This window comes from Sinocyclocheilus grahami, unplaced genomic scaffold, assembly GCF_001515645.1.
Source record: "Sinocyclocheilus grahami isolate Dianchi unplaced genomic scaffold, SAMN03320097.WGS_v1.1 scaffold295.1, whole genome shotgun sequence".
Lineage (NCBI taxonomy): Eukaryota > Metazoa > Chordata > Actinopteri > Cypriniformes > Cyprinidae > Sinocyclocheilus > Sinocyclocheilus grahami.
Window position 1 is genome coordinate 1,128,545 of NW_015505474.1, and position 19,425 is coordinate 1,147,969.

The 19,425-nt window shown below is 36.8% G+C and overlaps 1 protein-coding gene across 1 annotated transcript in view; it reads right to left on the reverse strand.

Annotated features, from left to right (window-relative positions):
* Positions 1–19,425, reverse strand: part of lrp1ba (low density lipoprotein receptor-related protein 1Ba) — a 286,420-nt gene that overhangs the window by 59,639 nt on the left and 207,356 nt on the right. Inside the window, exons 61-65 of the mRNA XM_016292960.1 lie at positions 16,373–16,489; positions 6,202–6,308; positions 5,966–6,113; positions 4,130–4,239; positions 2,468–2,600 (exon numbers count right to left, since the gene is read on the reverse strand). Of these exons, the coding sequence (XP_016148446.1) occupies positions 2,468–2,600; positions 4,130–4,239; positions 5,966–6,113; positions 6,202–6,308; positions 16,373–16,489 (615 nt within the window). The remainder of the gene's footprint in view (positions 1–2,467; positions 2,601–4,129; positions 4,240–5,965; positions 6,114–6,201; positions 6,309–16,372; positions 16,490–19,425) is intronic.

The window sequence follows — 19,425 nt, forward strand, 5'->3', positions numbered from 1 at the left end:
ATATATGTGTGTGTGTGTGTGTGTGTGTGTGTGTGTGATATATGCATGTATGTATTTATTTATTTAATGAATTAATGACTGAATGAGTAAATAGATTTTTATGTGACGTCAGTAGAAAAAAAGAGTTGTATGTGGAATTTAAATAAATAAATAACCAAAGCAAAACAAATATTAAGTTAAAAACAACACATAAAAATGTGCCAAACATAAAGAAAACTAAAATGTTAAACCAGACAAAATAAAAACAAACCAAAACCAAACTGAAAAATGAACCAAAAGACATACACAAAAAATGAACAGCTGAAAAACTAAACCAAACGAACCACACAAACAAACAAACAATAAATATATAATTATATAATAAATATTACATAATAACAAATATAAAAAAGAAAAATAATAAATATTTATATTACCTGGCGTTGCATTTGCAACCATGTGAAAACTACTTCCCGCGTCCCTGAACCTCAGGATAATAAAATGTAACCAAAAAAAAAAACACTCTTAGCAACTGCATAGAATCACCCTGGCAACCAGGACAAACACCTTTGCATTAATATTCCAAATTTGACCGCTCGCATTATCTTTCGAAATTATAAAAATCTGGTTAACTAAGCTTGTTTTGAACACAATGTGTACTATTTAATTTAAATTCATATATTTATTTAAATCCATTATTTATTGCAACTTTCCAGATCTACTCGAGCGATAAAACTGAAACGGCATCACCGTCGAGACTGAGTAACTCGACAAAGATCAAAGGCGTCCAATTCTGGAAAAACACCAGGAAGTCCAAAAATAATTCCAGTCATACTCATCCACTGACTCAGGGCCGTCTGAAAGGAACACAACTCTGAAGAGACATCTTATGACATTTCATATAACCACAATAACTTCAAGAGTTATAAAATTACAAATAAATACATAAGGTGTTTAGAAACAGTGATGCAAACACTTCTAAAGAGCCGCAGGTGTAGGATGGCTGGTGTTGTCTTCACAACAATATCAACCACCGCAATTTTTCAAAACACTGAAATTAGGCCTTTCATGTACTCGCTTGTCAGATATCAAGTGGCAACATAGAACCTTTCATCCTCGCCAATTTTCACAAATATTGGGGAAATTACTTCTCTCGTGAGGCTGGGGATTTTTTCCGCGCTGTGCCGCACACGGCTCGGCTGATCCGCCGTAATGTATTCTTGTGATGTTCATGTTTGTGAAAATCCCTCAAATCTGTCATGGTTTGAAACTGAAATTTAAAGGCACTGGCATAAATACGACAGCCTGTTTGTCACTCTGGCTCGTACGCCACAGAATTAGGGTTTTCCGGCTGATGTAACAGTTACATTTAGTTAACATACTATTTATGTAATATTTGGTACTAGCAAACACAGAATGCTTAAACAACCATATTCAGGTCTGTAGTAAAGATAACATGCAGGAAACATTTCATTTCAAATACTTTATTTAATTTTATTAGTTTAGTAAATGCTAATGACTTTAGGGTTTTCAGAGCACTATTTGTACTATGAGTAAATTATTGTATTATTTTGGTATAGAAAAAGTTATAAATATGTACACATCCATAACAACAACAACAAAAATAATAATAATCAACAAATATGCCACCACTACTACTACTAATTATTATTAATATTATTATTATTATACGTAACTGAAAGGTTAATTATAAATTAATGCTCAAAGTATGGAAAACAATACATAAATAACTATATTATTTACATTATATTTATTATATACATTATATATATATATATATATATATATATATATATATATATATATATATATATATATATATATATATATATATATATATGATTTTTTATATTTATTTTGACTTATGTTTAAGTAACTGAAAGGTTAGTTGTACCCATGTACGCTCAAATATAATTTGAAAAATGATTCCATACATTTTTTATAATAATAAAATATTTGTTAAATAATTAATTAGCTGAAAGTTTAGTTATAACTGCACACAATAAATTATGCGTGTACATATATTTGTACATAAACATTTTTATTATTGTTGTTGTTATAAATAATGATTTTATTATCAATTGCATTATAGATAATATTATTGATTTTACATAGATTATATTTATTGAAAAATTAGGCATAGCAGTGTACACTAAAATATATTATTATTATTATTATTAATTAATAAATAATAACAACAACGATTAATGATCATCATCATAACCATCATCTTCCACACAATTTATGTTTGAAACAAACAACGTAGCTCAAGTGAACACATCCCGGTTAACTTCTAGCTAAAAGCATGTTAAATATAACTTACTGAACGTTAAACACTAACAAATCTTTCCCTTCACTTAAAAATGCATAAAATAGAACTTAATTTCAACATTTACTTTCTTGATCCCATGCAAAGCATGCTGGGAAGTAAAAATTCATCGCCCAGTAACAGATTTTGGAGCGTTACCCTGGTCACAGCTGTCCTCGTCACTCTGATCCAGGCAGTCAAAGACTCGGTCGCACCTCCAGCGAGCGGGAACACAGTGTGCCCGATTACGACACAGGAACTCATCCTCCTTACACTCCCGGATACAGTCCACCTGCTCTCACACACACATGGTACGATTTGATTTCAAAAACGCAACTGAATGATTGGTTGAATAAAGAGGTATGTCCTCGTTAGCAGTGACCTTTGACCTTTTCCTACAGCTGAAATTGCTTTTTTATATATAATGGAAGAAATGCGGCCTTGGCTCTCCAGGGGCCCTTGAAAAAGAGGTCTGTTTTAATGGGCCTTATTAGGACAGGCAAACTCGTTTGAACTGTTGACACTGCATTATGAGTGAGGGTTTAATTAAAGCAAAGTCCCTCGAGAAAACAGAGCGCAGTCTTGAGGAACCCACCTGCTGTTATCAAGAGACAACGGCGCTATACTGTAAAACGCTGCATCAGAATTAAACGGGGACAGTTCACCCAAAAATGAGCATCCTGTCATCACCCTGAATAATTTCACACTATTTAAAAAGGACCTAATTACTTTTAGCTCCTTTTTGGAGCTTGAAAGTTTTAGGCATTCACTTCTGCTGTATTGATGAAAACAGGCGAAAAACTCTACAAAATATCTTATTGGGCTGAACAAAGTCATTTGAGTTTGGGTGAGTAATGAGGGTGAATAAATGATAAAAATGTGAATTTTTACTATAAATTTTATTATTTTAATGTATTATTATTATTTTCACGAATATTATTATTATTATTAATGTCATGAAATATTTTTCAGGTTAGTTGTAACTGTGTACACTCCAAAAAAGATCAAAACAATTATTATTAATTAAAAATAATTCACATTAATTAACTAACTGAAAGTTTATTTATAATTGTTTAGACAAAAAACAAAATAAAAATTATTATTATAAATGGTGACATTTTACATTTTATCATATAAATAATATTTATTAAATACATAACAGAAAAGTTAGTTATAACTACTTTCAAACATTGTAATGTTTTTAATAATATTAATTATAATAATAATTATAATAATAACAACAACAACAACAACGATAATAATAATAATATGAATTATTTTAATTGCATCATATAAATTATATTTATTAATTAATTATCCAACTGAAAAGTTAGCTCTAACTGAAAATAATTTGAAAAATATTATAAATAATGACACGTACTATTTTTCAATTTGTTATTTAAATATATTTATTAAATATTAACAGCAGGTTAGTTATAACAGTATACACTCAAAAAAAGTAATACTAATACTACTACAGTACTACTGCTACTACTACTACTACTAATAATAATATCCACACAGTTTTAACCACAATATAAAACAGGTCTTTTTTTGGAATGTGAACATTTTGGACCCCATTGACTTCCGCTATATTGATAAAAACAGTTGAAAAATTCTTCAAAAAAAATTAATAATAATAATAATTATATATATATATATAATATTATTATATATTTTTTTTATGTGTTTGGAATGTAATGACGGTGAGTAAACGGCAACATTTTTCATTTTCGCGTGAACTGTTCCTTTAAAAGTACTTGAACGTATATAAATTCTATAGTAAACACATTTTTTCCCCTGTGTATGTACCCAACTGACCTCATCAGAGCCGTCTGAACAGTCGTTTTGTCCGTCACAGCGCTGGCCAGCCGACACACAGCCTCCTCCAACACAAACATACTCATTCTGAGCACATGACGTAGGCCGAGCTGCACAGACACAAGGAAATGACAAATTAAAGTCTCACAAGAATTCTTCTGTCAAAGAATCCTCTCATATACTATAATAATACAAGTCAATCTACATGTCCCGGGACACTCTGTTCCTTGAAAGAATCCGTATCACACACACGTGACTCCCTGCTGTAGATCGGCTCAGTCTGAAATAAACTGAGCTGCAGTTTCAGTCAGCGAGAGGTTGTGAGAGATTTCTGGCTGCACTTTCTGAAGTGTTTTCAGCCACATTAATATTAATCGTAGGGTAAAATTCCCCAGACTAGCCTTGAGTTACAGGGAAGGAGCAAAAAAATGGAAAGGGAGTGTGAGAGCTTTCTGAATGCATCTCCAGCGGTCTTACGATCAGAATAATTCACTGGTCGTTTGCAGGCGTGGATGGACTCAGGCACCCAGTGCACAGCACACAACACTGAAATATTCAAGACGAGGGCCAAGACAGACAGGAGGGAGACCTCGACTTAAAAAAAAATAAGGAGAAGCACTTCAAGTCTCTTGGGGTTAAAGTAACAGATGAAGCTGAGGTTCAGAACATGCATTATTCTGAGTCCTTGAGTACTCTTGAGTTCTTTAGCTTTAGATGAATGTTCAATAATAAATATATTATGCAATATAATAATATAAATTTGACAATTTTTAGCATATATATAATTTTTTTCATATTTTAATATAAATATATGACTAATATGGTTAATATTGGAGGCTGTGTTTGTGTATTATAAGAAAACAATTCATATATATTATTACAATATATTAAATTAAATGTTAATGTGATATTGCAAAAAAAAAACATTTAACTATATATCATACTGCTCAAAGTGCAATACCACATTAACATTTAAAATTATGATAATAAATTGTAATGATTTTAATTAGAAATAATATTTTATGATTATTAAATAAAATTACATACGATTTTAATGAGAAATAAATAAATATATATAAAATTAAACAAATTAATTTTATTCTGATTCCTTTTTCATTTATTAAATAAATATATACACATACTGACTTAAATTGACTTCAAATTCTTGACTTTATTTTGACGTCAACGCTCTGGGGAGGAGTGTAGCTGCTATTGATACCACAGAGGAAGTGAATATTGAAAATCCATCTTGAGTAAGTGGATTTGCCATCTGTTCTTCAGGAATAGATGAAAAGCGAGATGAGAGGATGATATTTTTCCTCCTTATAGAAATGCAGTGAAAGCATTACAGGTAGATGTTCTGGGTGCACGTAAATACTTGCCACAGAAAAATACATACTTCTTTATAGCAACCTCTTTTAAAGCATACATTGGGCCGGAGTGTTTGCAGGTGTACTATACTTGTATCAAGTGTTCTTAAGCAGCAGTTTTAGACTCAAAGGAGTCTAACGCTGAGGGAGGAACAAGCCGTTCACTGGAACAAAACTCCTTGGATGACATTTAAATGCAGAAGATGACAAATGTGGGGTCATTTTGCTGTTAGATTTAAGCGGTAGTAGCTTAGCGGTTATAAATGAAGGCAGCATCGCAGGGTTTGAGGCAGTGCAGAGATCTCCAGTCATCATTGTGAAGTTGTAGGCCTGTGATTCCCTTTGGATAAAAGGTGTCCGCTCTGTGACATGTGATTATAGGAGTGCCAAGCTAGCTGTCTGGGAACAGCTTTGATCGGTCCTGGATCTGTTTGCATTATTTAAAGAGCTTGTGAAAGCAGCTAACCTGTCATGGCAGTGTTGGCAGGGCTGCAGTTGGCCTCATCTTCCCCGGTTTTGCAGTCTTCCTGTCCATCACAGAGCCATTTGACTGAGATACAGAGATGATTCAGGCACTGAAACTGATCCTCGGAGCAGTGGCTCTCACAGCCTCTCTGAAAACAGATGGGATATCAGCACTTTAACAGAACCAGATGAACAATGTTTAGCAATGGTATGATTGACAAATGTGCTACTTGAAACCTCGTCTGAGTTATCAGTGCAGTCGAAGTCGCCGTCGCAACGGAAGCGTGAGGAGATGCACTCTCCGTTGGCACAAATGAAATTTTTTGAGTTGCATGTTACTGGCTCTGAAAAGAGAAGAGAGAGAGATACATGGATGGATTCAGAATTTGGGCTTTTACTACTGAAAGCAAGGACTGTGAAAGCAGAATACACTTTTGGCAGCAGTAAAACAAACAAATGGCTTTTTTTGTATGGTTATGAACAGAAAAACACATCCAAATTTCGTGAGTAAGATCTGCCAGCAAGCCTAAGAAATGCAATGGAGAAAATGTGAAAATGAGAAAATGAGAGCAAGTAAATAAAAAAAAGACCAAAATGGCAAACGAACAGACAGAAAATAAAGATATATTTAAAAAAAAAGAAAGAAAAAAAGACAAACATGTGAATAAATGCAAACAAACAAAATAAAGACAGACAGACAGAAAGAACAAAAAACAGAAAAAAGTGAGTATGAAATAATAGAAAATCTGAATCCAGAAACAAACAAAAGGAACAAGCAAAACAAGCGAACAAATAAATTACAGAAAAACAGAGCAATAAATGAGCAAGCAAACAAAAAGAGAGAAAAACAAAAAATGAAAAACAAACAAACAACTGAAAGATTAAAGAACAAAAGACAAATAAAAAAAAAGACAAACAAGTAAATAAAAAAACAAACAAAGGAAAGAAATACGGACAGACAAATAAAATGAGCAAAAAACAGAATTAAAGAAAGAACGAGTGACGAAAAGAAGAAAAAAACAGAATAAACAAATAGGCAAACATATTAAACAAAAATCTGGAAAATAAAAGTGAATGAGAAAACAAATGAAAGACGGACTGACTTAAAGGAGAGATCAAAAGATGAAAGAAATGAACAAACAAACAATAAGAAACAAACAAATAAAAGAATACAAAACAGACAGAATAAACGAGCAAAAAAAATACACATAACTAAGAAAAATAAATAAATAAATAAATAAATGAAAGATTAAAGAAAGAAAAATCCAGACAGCATAAACAAACGAAAGATACAAAAAAGAAAGAAACAAACTAATGAAAGAACAAAAGATACTGGTAGAATGAACAAAGATAAAAAGAAACAAATGAAAGAAAGACAGAATGAATGAACAGACAAAAATACACAAAACTAAACGAACAAACAAATGAAAAATTAAGAAAGGATAATACAGACAGAATGAACAAATGAAAGATACAAAAACGAAAGAAACAAGCAAACAAATGAAAGATAAAATGATGGAAGATACAGACAAAATGAACAAACGGAGATTTTAAAAGTAAGAAAGATACAAAGAAACAGTTAGAAAGAAAGAATGAACAGAGGGAGCACAGATCTCCTTGATCACAATAACTGAGCGCTGCTGTGCCTCTCACTCTATTATCAGTCTCTCTGCATCCAGCTCCAGCGCTCCACTGATTATCTGCCCTGACATCACGACCCGATGAGAGCCTTTCTATCCTCCTAGTGATGTTTCTGTGTGAGGCTCCCAAGGTGAATCCAACAGAGGAAAAGAAATCGAACCTCTGTCTGGTTTCCCTCCCACTCAGCAAGTGAACAATTACACCAGGATATTACAGCAGGACGCACACACATTTCAGAGTGGGAATTCATCTCTAGATTAATAGGTGACCATATACGAGTCATATTTTCTCTCTTATCAGAGCAAAATCATGCAAAAATAGATTATTTTGTCCACAAAAAGACACTTTCTGCTAATTGAAATGTAAGCTCGAGTCTAACAAATGCTTTTCAGTTGCCTGTGTTTGTTAAGATGTTTAAAAACGGGCTCTAGGGAAACGCTGCACATTGATACTGAATACATAACGTGTTTGTATTAGTGTCTGCTGTGAGGGATCTGTGAGCTCGCTTTTAATTGAAAGAGATGGAGAGATTGATAGCAAAAGAATGAGAGAGAGAGGAAAAAGGAGGTAGGGAGACTGAGAGGAGCATAAACTGAATGTGAAATTCAACTCCACACAAACTAACAGCTCATAAAATCTACAAGTCTGACGTGACAGCTGGAGAAACCTTCAACAAGACTCTGTTGATCTTTAGTAAATAATGCTGAGCCAACTGGCACTGATTTGTTTTGAGTAAGTTGAGTACCCTCAAAAGTTAGGTTTGAGCACAACTTCAAGGGAAAGGAAGGACAAAGGAAGGGAAGTGGAAAAGAAGGACAGGATAGGAAATAAAAGGGAAAGGGAAGGAGAAAGACGAAGAACGGGAGGATCAGGAGGAAGGACAGAATTGACAAACGAACAAAAGACTAAAACACAACAACAAACTGCACAAGCACAAGACAGACAGACAAAACGAGTGAATGAACTGCCAGACGAATGAAAGAAACAGATGTTAAAACACAGAAAGAACCAACCAACAAAAGACAGAAAATCAAAGAACTAACAATTGATTTAACTAAAGATGTAGTGAGGTCCCTTGTAAGACCGTAAATTAATTTAAGAACGTGACATGGCCCCTTTAAGAGCGTTTCTTAGTAGGCGGAAGTGTGCACGCTAGTAAATTGCCATGTGCTTTATAAGACGGAAAGGAGCGGTGGTTTGGAAGGGTTATAAACTTTATTCCCTATTGAGACTTAGGTTTCCCATTCGAATAAGGCTGTTTTCCCCCCACTTCTGTGCGGGTGCGGCATATTAAGTACGAGGCTGATTAGATCTTCCTGTCGATTGTGGGGCTGGTGGATGCATGGTTGGTGACCATTGGAAATGGTGCTGTGGTGCCATTTAATTTAGAAGCATCGGATTTGCCGTTTAGTTGCCACTGCTGTCTTTCTTCCCCCAAGTTGTATTTTTTTGGGTTATGTAATCTTTTCTTTTCTATTCACTGGCTGTTGTCTTCTGTGGATTAATCTGTTATTCCATATTGTGTGCGCCAAGTGGAATTTGTTATTGTTATGGTGTTTATAAATGGGCTGCATTGCCTATTAATGGTCAGTTTTCTGAACATTTCAATTTTTGTGGAACCCAACTAATTTTATTCTCTTTTTTGTTATTTTAGCGGAACACTCAGGGGTGCTGGTTGGATCTTGGGTGTGGTCTCTTTGGTGGATACCCTCTGATTATACTGCATGTTCACTGTGTGTGGAGGATATTTTCTTTTTTTTCTTTTTGATTGTGTGTGTGAGTGTCTGTGAGTGCTGGTACTTTCTTTTTTTTTACAGGCACGTTTTATGAGTGATTTTTACCGGGTCAATAGCGTGGGCTCACACCGGTGGCCGGTCAGTCTTCCTCGAGTACCCGCTTATGTTTCTTTTGTTTCTTTCTTTTGTTTTTCATTATTGTTTTGTTTTTGGTTGTTGGTGTTCCCTCTTTTAAGAGTGTACCTTATTGTGTTTTAATCAAATAAGGAATGAAGTTTTACAAGTGATTATGTGATTGTCAATAAATTGTAAGCTTTGTTATAGTTGAGAAAGTCGTCTCTATTCCGTTTATTGGGTTGGTCCACACGGATCTGTGCTTATAACTTAACCTAACATTCCCTGAAGAAAACAAGATTCAGGGTGACGTAGTCAGGCTATGGTTGACTGGGCTTAGTAATTGCCCATAGACCTTATGTTGCCCTCACGCTACAAACTGGCGTAGTTGGCAGGGTTTGTGACATAGAGACGTCTTTCTCTAGGTTTTATTTTTCTTTTGTTGGGTTTTTTTTTGTGTATGTTATTTTCCTTAGGGGAGAGAAAGACAGCAGTTGGCCAGCTAGTCCCTGGACGAGATCTTCCCTCGGGTAATGCACGTCAACTCTTCTACCGGTGAGGGTCGGGGGAGAAATTTTATTTCCCACCAAGATGGACACGGAACTACAGGAACTGCGAGACATGGTTGTACAACTGAGGGCGTACAATGAGAGACTCATGCAAGAACAGACTGAGGTAGCGACACCCTGAGTGGGGGCTTCTGGGGTTAATTCTGTTCTGGTTAATAGATCTGTCACTCCTACAGTTCCCGAGCCAAGAGAAAGAAAATGTCCATTATTCCGTAGGAACATGGGGATTGATGTTTTGGAATGGATTGATGAGGTACGTGCAAGTATGCACGCTAGGCATCTAGCGCCAGTAGATCAAGCATGTTTTATTTATGATCACTTAGAGGGAGAAGCTAAGAATGAGATAAGGTATCGATCCAGGGAAGAAAGGGAAGATCCGGAAAATATTTTGTCCATTTTGCATGAATTATATGGTTGTTCTCAATCTTATGTTTTTCTCCAGTAAGCAGTTAGAGGGAGAGTATTCACATGCCCTAGTCAGTTTAATGGAAGGTGTGGTTAAGTGTGCACCCAATGGACTGCCTAATTCTGCTATTCTACTTAGGGACCAGTTCGTCGAACATGTTAATGATCAAAATCTTCTTATGACTTTAAAGCAGGTGGTTCGGGCTAAACCAGGTTGCACCTTACTGGATGTAAGGGCTGAAGCGATCCGTTGGGAGCAGGAAGGTAGGCCAGTAACTGCTAGAACTAGGAGTTATTCAGTGCCATCTATCTGTGCTCTGCAGACCTCTAGGGTCCCTGACACACGAGTATGTTCTACCCCTCAGATGACAGAGATTGTGGAGTTAAAAGAGATGATGGTGTAACAGCAACAACAATTTAATGAATTTTCTGAACGTTTTATGTCCTTACAACAGCCTTTTAGGCGTAATTCATCTTCTCGTAATGGCCCAGCAGTGTATAGGCGATGCCAACAACCAGGCCATTTTGCCAGTACTTGTGATAATGAGCGTATTGTTTCCCAGGTTCAGCACCACCAGCCCTATCATCAGCCTCATCCCCCACAGACCTTCTAGTCAGCCGACAGAAAACTAACACCCTCTGTTTTGCAGAGCCACAGAACAGGAGGGGATACTATTAGCTCAAGTGTACCAAAGCCCGTAAGTCAAGAAACAGTGTCACATCTGGTGGGTGTATGCCCATCGATTATTGTGTCTATGGGAGGGGTTTCAGTAAAGTGTCTTTTAGATACTGGGTCTATGGTTTAATTTTTTTTATCAAAATTTTGCAGAAAGTCCCCATGCATGTCAATGGTTACAGCTTAAGGCCGCTAATGGCCTAGACATCCCTTATATTGGATATGTGGAGCTTGATGTTCAGGTATTGGGGAAAGTTATTCCTAATTTGTTAGTGCAGAGCCCCCAAACTTCCTTGCCCACTACTAGTGTGCTTGGGGTTTTGGTATGAACATCATAAGGGAATGCTATTCTGAACTGTTTGGAGAGTATGGCTCTGATCTTTTTGATCTTCCCCAAGTTACCCAAGCCCCTGATGCCTTACAGCAAGCGCTGCACTTGTGTTATCAAATTCAGTCTGCTGAGCGTACACGAGGTTTGGCAAGAGTTAGGGGTAGGCGTGCTGTCTCCGTCCCGGCTGAATCAGTGAGGTTTATTGCCGTCACCTGCGCTCAGCAGGTATTTTTTTTACGTAACACTGTATTTTTGAGCCCTCCATAGGATATACCCACCTTCCTCCGGGGGTGTTTCTTTACCCAGATGCTGTCAAGGTTACTAGGGGTACTGCTTACATCCCTATAGTGAATGTTAATAGGACGGCCACAAAACTCCAAACCAGGTTTCCATTAGGTATTTTACATTAGGCACAAATTGTCAGTTTACCTGCAGGTATTTCAGAAGTAGGTGTTGAACCAGTTGGTTCGAATGTGGCCTCTGTGAATTCCCAGTTAGGCCAAATTGATCCTGTGAATGCTGTAGATCTGCAGGCCTTGTCTGAGTCAGAGCAGCGAAAAGTGAGGGATTTGTTGTACAAATATTCTTCGGTATTTTCAGCACACGAGGGTGCACTGATCTTATAGTTCATGAAATTCCTTTGGTTGATGATGTACCTGTTCAGCAAAGGTATAGACGTATTCCCCCGTCAGACTATGATGCAGTTAAAGCCCATATTGACCAACTTCTAGAGGCATAGGTGATTCGTGAGAGCTGCAGTCCCTATGCCTCTCCTATAGTTCTTGTCAAGCAGAAAGAAGGCAGTGCCGAGTACATTTCAGAGGCTAATGGAACGTCTTTTTGGGGCACAGCATTTCCAATCTTTGCTGTTATACCTTGATGATGTCATTGTGTTCTCATCTACTGTCGATCAACATCTCATCTGTTTGGAATCTGTGTTGTCCTGTTTGCAGAAGGAGGGGCTTAAAGTAAAGTTGGAATAGTGCTGCTTCTTTGTTATCTCTGAAGATGGTGTCTCTACGGATCCTGAGAAGGTGGCTGCCATGTCTAATTGGGGCTGTTCTACCACAATATCTGAGTTGAGGTCTTTCCTGGGGTTCGCCAGCAATCACAGGCGCTTCGTGGAGGGATTTGTTAGATTGTCAGCTCCATTGCATCGCCTCGTTGCCACTCTGGGTGGAAAGTATAAGAAGAGGACACAGCGCCACTCTTGGCATATGCTGACTTCTCCCTGCCTTTTATTTTAGAGATTGACGTTAGTCATAGGGGACTGAGAGCGGTGCTCTCCCAAGACCAAGGAGGAAGAATAAGACCCATTGCATATGCTAGCAGAGCTCTTTCCCCTTCAGAACGGAATATGCCCAACTACAGTTCAATGAAGCTTGAGTTCCTGGCCTTAAAGTGGGCCGTGACAGAGAAGTTCCAGGAATATCTGTTGGGGCATAAGTACGATAATACAGATAATAACCCTCTTAGCTATTTGAATACGGCAAATTTGGGAGCCACCGAGCAGAGATGGGCAGCCCAAGTGGCTACTTTTGATTTTACCATCCATTACCGGTCTGGTTGGATAAATGTGAATGCTGATTCTCTTTCCAGACAAGTCCATTCTACTGATGAATCTTCCAGGCTGGAGTCCCTTTTCCCTGGAACCCCCCTTCTAGAAAGTTTGCAGCTACATTCTGATTTAAGGCCTACTGAGGTAATGCAAATGGCAATTTTTGTATTGCCAACATATTCTACTGATCCTCTAGCCACTCTCCAAAAACAGGGTTTGGTTATTGGCACATTTCTTCAGTTTTGGCATCAGAAGAGGGTCCCTGATGGCTATGAACGGATGGGGCTCCCTAAGCCTGTGCAGGAGTTGGTGCGGCAGTGGAATTGTTTGATTGACTTGGGAGGGCTCCCGCACAGAAGTGTGAGAAAACAACCTTATTCGAATGGGAAACCTAAGTCTCAACAGGAAATAAAGTTTATAACCCTTCCAAACCACCGCTCCTTTCCGTCTTATAAAGCACATGGCAATTTACTAGCGTGCACATTTCCGCCTACTGAGAAATGCTCTTAAAGGGGCCATGTCACTTTCTTAAATGAACTTACAGTCTTACAAGGGACCTCACTACATAAAGAAAAAAACAAACATACAGAACAAACAAACAACTGATAAAAGGAATGACAGATAAAACAGAACGCAGGAAGCAAGAGAGTAAAGCAATGGAATGGAAAACATAAAGAAACAAGTTAATAAATGAAAGAAAGAAAGAAAGAAAGAAAGAAAGAAAGAAAGAAAGAAAGAAAGAAAGAAAGAAAGAAAGAAAGAAAGAAAGAAAGAAAGAAAGAAAGAAAGAAAGAGCAGGATAAAGTAAGGGAATGAAAGAGAAAAACTCGGGTAAACTCAGGAAAATGTAAGTAAAGTAAAAGGAAATAATGGAAAAACCGAAGGGAAAGAGAATGGAGAGAGAGTGACTGGCAAGATAAGGAAGAGAAAATAGAAGGGAAAGAGAAAGAGGAAAAGGAAAGAGGAGGAAAGGGAAGAAAATGACAGGTAAAATAAAACAAAAGGAAGGAAAAAACAAAGGAAATGGAAAGTAAAGGAAAACTACAGGGGAAAGGGAAGGGGAAAAGGATAAAAACTAGGAAGAGGAATGGGAAGGGAAGGAAGAAAAGGAAATGGAAAGAAGGAGGAAAATGCAAAGTAAAACAAAAGAAAAACAAGGCAAATGAAAAGTAAAGTAAAATGAAATAATGGAAAACAGACAGGAAAGAAAGGCAACGGGAAGTAAAAGTGGAACAGGAAGTGGAAAAATAAAGGAAAGAAGTCTCAGTGAGGTGGAAATGATGCCATTGTGCTCTGCTTTCTGCTGCAGCACAAGTCTGACTTACATCATGATCACACTGTGAATAAATGATGGCAGTGGCTCTGTAATCTAGTAAATATATGGTCCAGGCTCATGCCACAGCACAGAGGAAAAAAACCAACATACATGGCCATTTATCACGGGAGCCGATGCCAGGAGCAACAGGGCCGCTGCCATCAAAACCAAATTGCAGATCAGGGTGAGAGATCGATTCTGCCATTCAGTGGGACACTTTCTCCGCTAACTGTCAATCAACGTCACAGGGCTGACAAAAAAACAGAGCTGCACTCCAGCGGACGGTAGTTAGCAACATCCCGAGACGACAGGAAAAATACCTGTCTGCATTTCAGGGAAATTTATATAATCACTACTTGGGCGACACATAAACTTCCAGAGCAGTCTCACACACAATATCATTCTCACTGTGTATTTTGCTCTCGTTTGAAAGTGTGAAGCTAGAGGCTGAAGACACAGCTGAAGTGTGATGAGATCCACTGGGCTTTAGGAGCTCTTTGACTAGTGGAGAACTTGTTCTGTGCCTATATAATGACCCAGCCATCAAGGGAAAAATAGGGAATAAATATGGAGATTTGAGAAAACAGTCTCACACTCACACACAGTGATGAAGCACATTTGGACACGGTTTGAGACCCATGTGCTCTTCAGAAGAAAAAGACGGCTCAGTGTCACACACAGACACATCAGTGTTAGCTTGTAAATCCCTCTTTGATGATCCAACATCTATTTGTTCTTTTTTTTTTTTTTTTTAGAAACCCTGCTGTATCTGTATGTCTAGTTGTGTTAAGAGCCAAGTGTGATAAGAGGAACATATGAAAGCTGCATGTACTTAAATGTCAAAGCACTCAGATGTCAAAGACAAGAAGGTTATAGCATGATTAGAGCATTAAACTAAACTACTGCAAACATAAAGCACAGTGAAACTAAACTAAATAATGAAATATAAAGAAACTAAACTAAACAACAAACACACACAGCCCAATAAAACTAAACATAACAAAATCAAACAAAAAAAAACATGGCGCAAAAAAAACATCACTAAACAGCAAAGTACAAAGAAACTAAACAATTCAGCGCAATGTACCCAAACTAAATAAAACTAACTAAACTAAAACAACACAGCACAATTACACTGAACTAAATAACAATACGATGAAATTAAACAATGCACCATAATTAAACTAAACAAAACTAAACAACACAGCACAATGAAACTGAACTAAACAACACAATGAAACTATACAAAACTAATCCAAAATAACTAAACTAAACAACAAAGTACAAGTAAACTAAATTACACAGGAAAATAACATTAAACAAAACTAAAACCAGACTAACTAAACTAAACAATACACCACAATGAATCTAAACAAAACAAAAAAAACACCACAACGAAACTTTACAAATAAACCAAACAACAATGAAACTAGACAAACTAATCCAAACTAAACTAAACATCAAAGCACAATGAAACTAAACAAAACTAAACCAACCAAACTAACTAAACAACACAGCACAGTTAAACTAAACTACAACAGAGTGACACTAAACAACACAGCACAATGAAACTAAACCAAACTAAACACAGCACAATGACACTTCACAAAATAACAAAACTATGAAACTAGACAAAACTAATCCAAACCACCTAAACCAAACAACACAATGAAACAACTAAACAACAAAACAGCACACTGAAACTAAAACCTAAACCAAACACAGCACAATGAAAATGAACAAAATAAAAATAAAAAAATAAAGTAAATAATACCACACGATGAAACTAAACTAAACAAGAAAACAGCACAATGAAACTAAGATTAAACTAAACATGGCAGACTAAAAGTAAAATAAAACTAAAACCAAAACACGGCACAATGAAACTAAACAGTATCACTGCAATTAGAAAAACAACAAACTACAAACACTATAAATCCTCTGGATTTTAGTGTGTTTGAACTGTGCTTAACAAAAAAACAAGCGTTGCTTTCACAGACAGCATCAACTACAGAGGAAGTGTTTGTTAAACTAAATAAGAGATTAAATGCAGAATCACGTACTGCAGTTCTCCTCGTCTGAATTGTCGTTGCAGTCGCTCTGCCCGTCACACCTCCAGTGGTCCGGTATGCAGTTGTTGTCCTTGCAGCGAAATTCATGCGGCCCACATGTCTTTTCATCTGCATACACAAACAAACAAAGCATTCATCTAAATGTCCTCATTAATATTTGTGTAAAACAAATAGCGATCCTGAGCTCTTAGATAAACTAAACTATAACAAGTTTAACTTTAAAAACGGTCATTTTTACACAATATTCAGACTTTAAAACACTCATTAAAATATTTAATTTAAAAAAAACAAGGATTTGGTAAAAAAGCATACCTTTTGTAGTTTGTTTTGCACATTAATATTTTACCAATAAATGTTTAATTTTTCCAGCAACCGCACCTGCCAGGATTGTTTTTTTTACCTTAAATTTAACACATTTTTTTCTTCACAGAATCCCACAAGGCTGAATCAAAGGCACAATGGTGTAAATCATATTTTCCTTGCTCTGAAATAATCAACTAATCCGAGCTGATTTGAGTACAGGAAATCTGAAATGCAATTTCCCCTCATCTGAATGTCGGCGACGACTAATCCAACTATCATGAGAGATGATGAGAACATAATGCATGATTAATTGACATTCACAATGCTGTGTTTGAGTGCTAATTCCCCGACTTAAAATGACATTAAGAGAATTCTAATTTAGAAAGAACAAGGCTGGAATATTAAGATTTTTCCCTCAAATAGCCTCAGGGCTCAAATCACCTTCAAGTTGGAAGAAAGATTTTTGCTCATTAAAACTAAATAGAGAATATGAGTATGCTTTTACACTAAATTTTACATGCATAAAATAAGTAAACTTAACTGAATAGTCAGAATATTGAAAAAAAGATATATATATATATTTAATTTCACTAGTTCAAAGATTTATTAACAAACACAAACAAACGCAGCAGGTATATTGAATGAATTCATTGTTTCAATGCATTAGTGTTAGTCTGTATGCTTTCAGTGAGCTACAGGCAGCGTTCTCGGCTAATTAGCTTTTGCCGACATGCTGCCAACATGAGGCAGATCATGGTAAATAACTCAAAATAAATAACTAGGATCATGCTGCGTTGTGAGAGGCCACATCCAACAAATAAGGAGCAGAGCTCAATGCGTCAGAGCGTGGCAGCATGCTGAATGTTTCATGAGAGCTCAATCCAATAATCCATTCTTCTGAAACAACGTTAATGTGGATCTTTAATCGTGACGCGGCAAAACACATGGAAGCAGCGCTCGACCATTCAAAGCCAGAACAACTGATGAGAGTATTTGGTATTGTGCTGAGAACACAATGAAGAAGGAAATAAAATAACACTGCTCATAACAAAGTACCTCATTATTAACAATAAAAAAAAAATCTGAATTGGGACAATCATAACCACCCACTTCATGCTGCCTGTTTACAAAAACATTACATATATTTCTCAAAACAAACCAACTACAATAAACTATCACAAAGTACCTCAGTAATTTGAGAGAAGTGACTTAAAGATGGATATTACATTTTATTTGTATTATATTTTAGTATAAGTCAAAACTATTTAATTAATTCAATTTACTACCATTACAACTATTACTACTACTAATAATGCATTTAATAATATTTAATAATTACGGTATTATAAATATTATTTTATAATAATGTAATATTTAAAGGAGTCATATTATGCTGCTAAAAAGAACATTATTTTGTGTATTTGGTGTAATGAAATGTGTTTATGCGGTTTAAGGTAAAAAAAAACACATTATTTTCCACATACTGTACATTATTGTTTCTCCTCTATGCCCCGCCTTTCTGAAACGCCTCGATTTTTACAAAGCTCATCGGTCTGAAAAGCGAGGTGTGCTCTGATTGGCCAGCTATCCAGTGCGTTGTGATTGGCCGAATACCTCAAGCGTGTGACGGAAATGTTACGCCCCTTTACCATATTGTGATGCCTTGTCCCGGCCGGAGCGACGAGACATAAACATTAAAACTCATTATAAACGAGGCATTTGTTGCATCCAGTGGGGACATAATAATGCATTATAATGACTTATACTGTCTTTTTACGCATTGCGTTGTGTTGCATCGCGCCGCATAAACATAAAACCATGTCTGCATTTGTGATCGGAGAAATGACAAACAACAAGTGATACTCTACACTGCTCAAAACTCGCGTTTGAATCGTCATTGGCAAATTCTTTAAATATAAAAAACGTACTTGCAGTCTGTGAGTCAGAACAGCTGGCATTGTAGTCTACTCTATCAGGATCAGGAAACAGTCCTCCATAACATGCACTGCACACATCTGAATATTTGGGTTAAACTGTTCTGGAACAGTGCTGTAAATACAACTTAACCACTGATTTCTAGTCGTGTCCTCTTTTGGAAGGTCAAACGAAGTAGTTTCGGTTTTCACAACGAAACAGTGTCACACACCGCGATCACACACTCCGCTTTGAGTGAGCGGAGGCCTAGAGTGAGCCATGGCCTAGAGTGAGCGGAGGTCGGCTTGAGTGAGCAGAGGCAGGGGGGCTTGAGAACGGCGCGGCAGGCGAATTCGACAAAGGAGCGTCCGGCGGGCTTGCGGCAACCACATGTGACGACCCCGGACTGGACTCCACTTCGTCCACGGTGAAAGCCGATCCGGCGATCCACAGTGTAAAGTTGATGTATTTCCTCAGCGACCAGCACGGATCAGCTCCAGGCATGACGAAGCGGATATCGTCCTCGTTTGGAAGGCCAAACAACGTAATTTTGCTTTCACAACAAAACACACAGCGCCTTCACGACATGACGGCAGCGGCAACAACAATACTACAGCGAGAATAAAAGTTACGCCTTCTTTCTTTGCGTGAACATTTGGGTGGCATTATGCAAATCTTCCCACATTGTGACGTAGACATGTGGGGGCGTGTTAGAATGAGCCGTTTTAGGTAGGCGTGGTTGACTCTTAACTTTTATTAATACTTCTATAATATCTCTTTTTAATTTGAGACTTTAGTCTTTGCAACTTTACAGATCTTCTTTATGC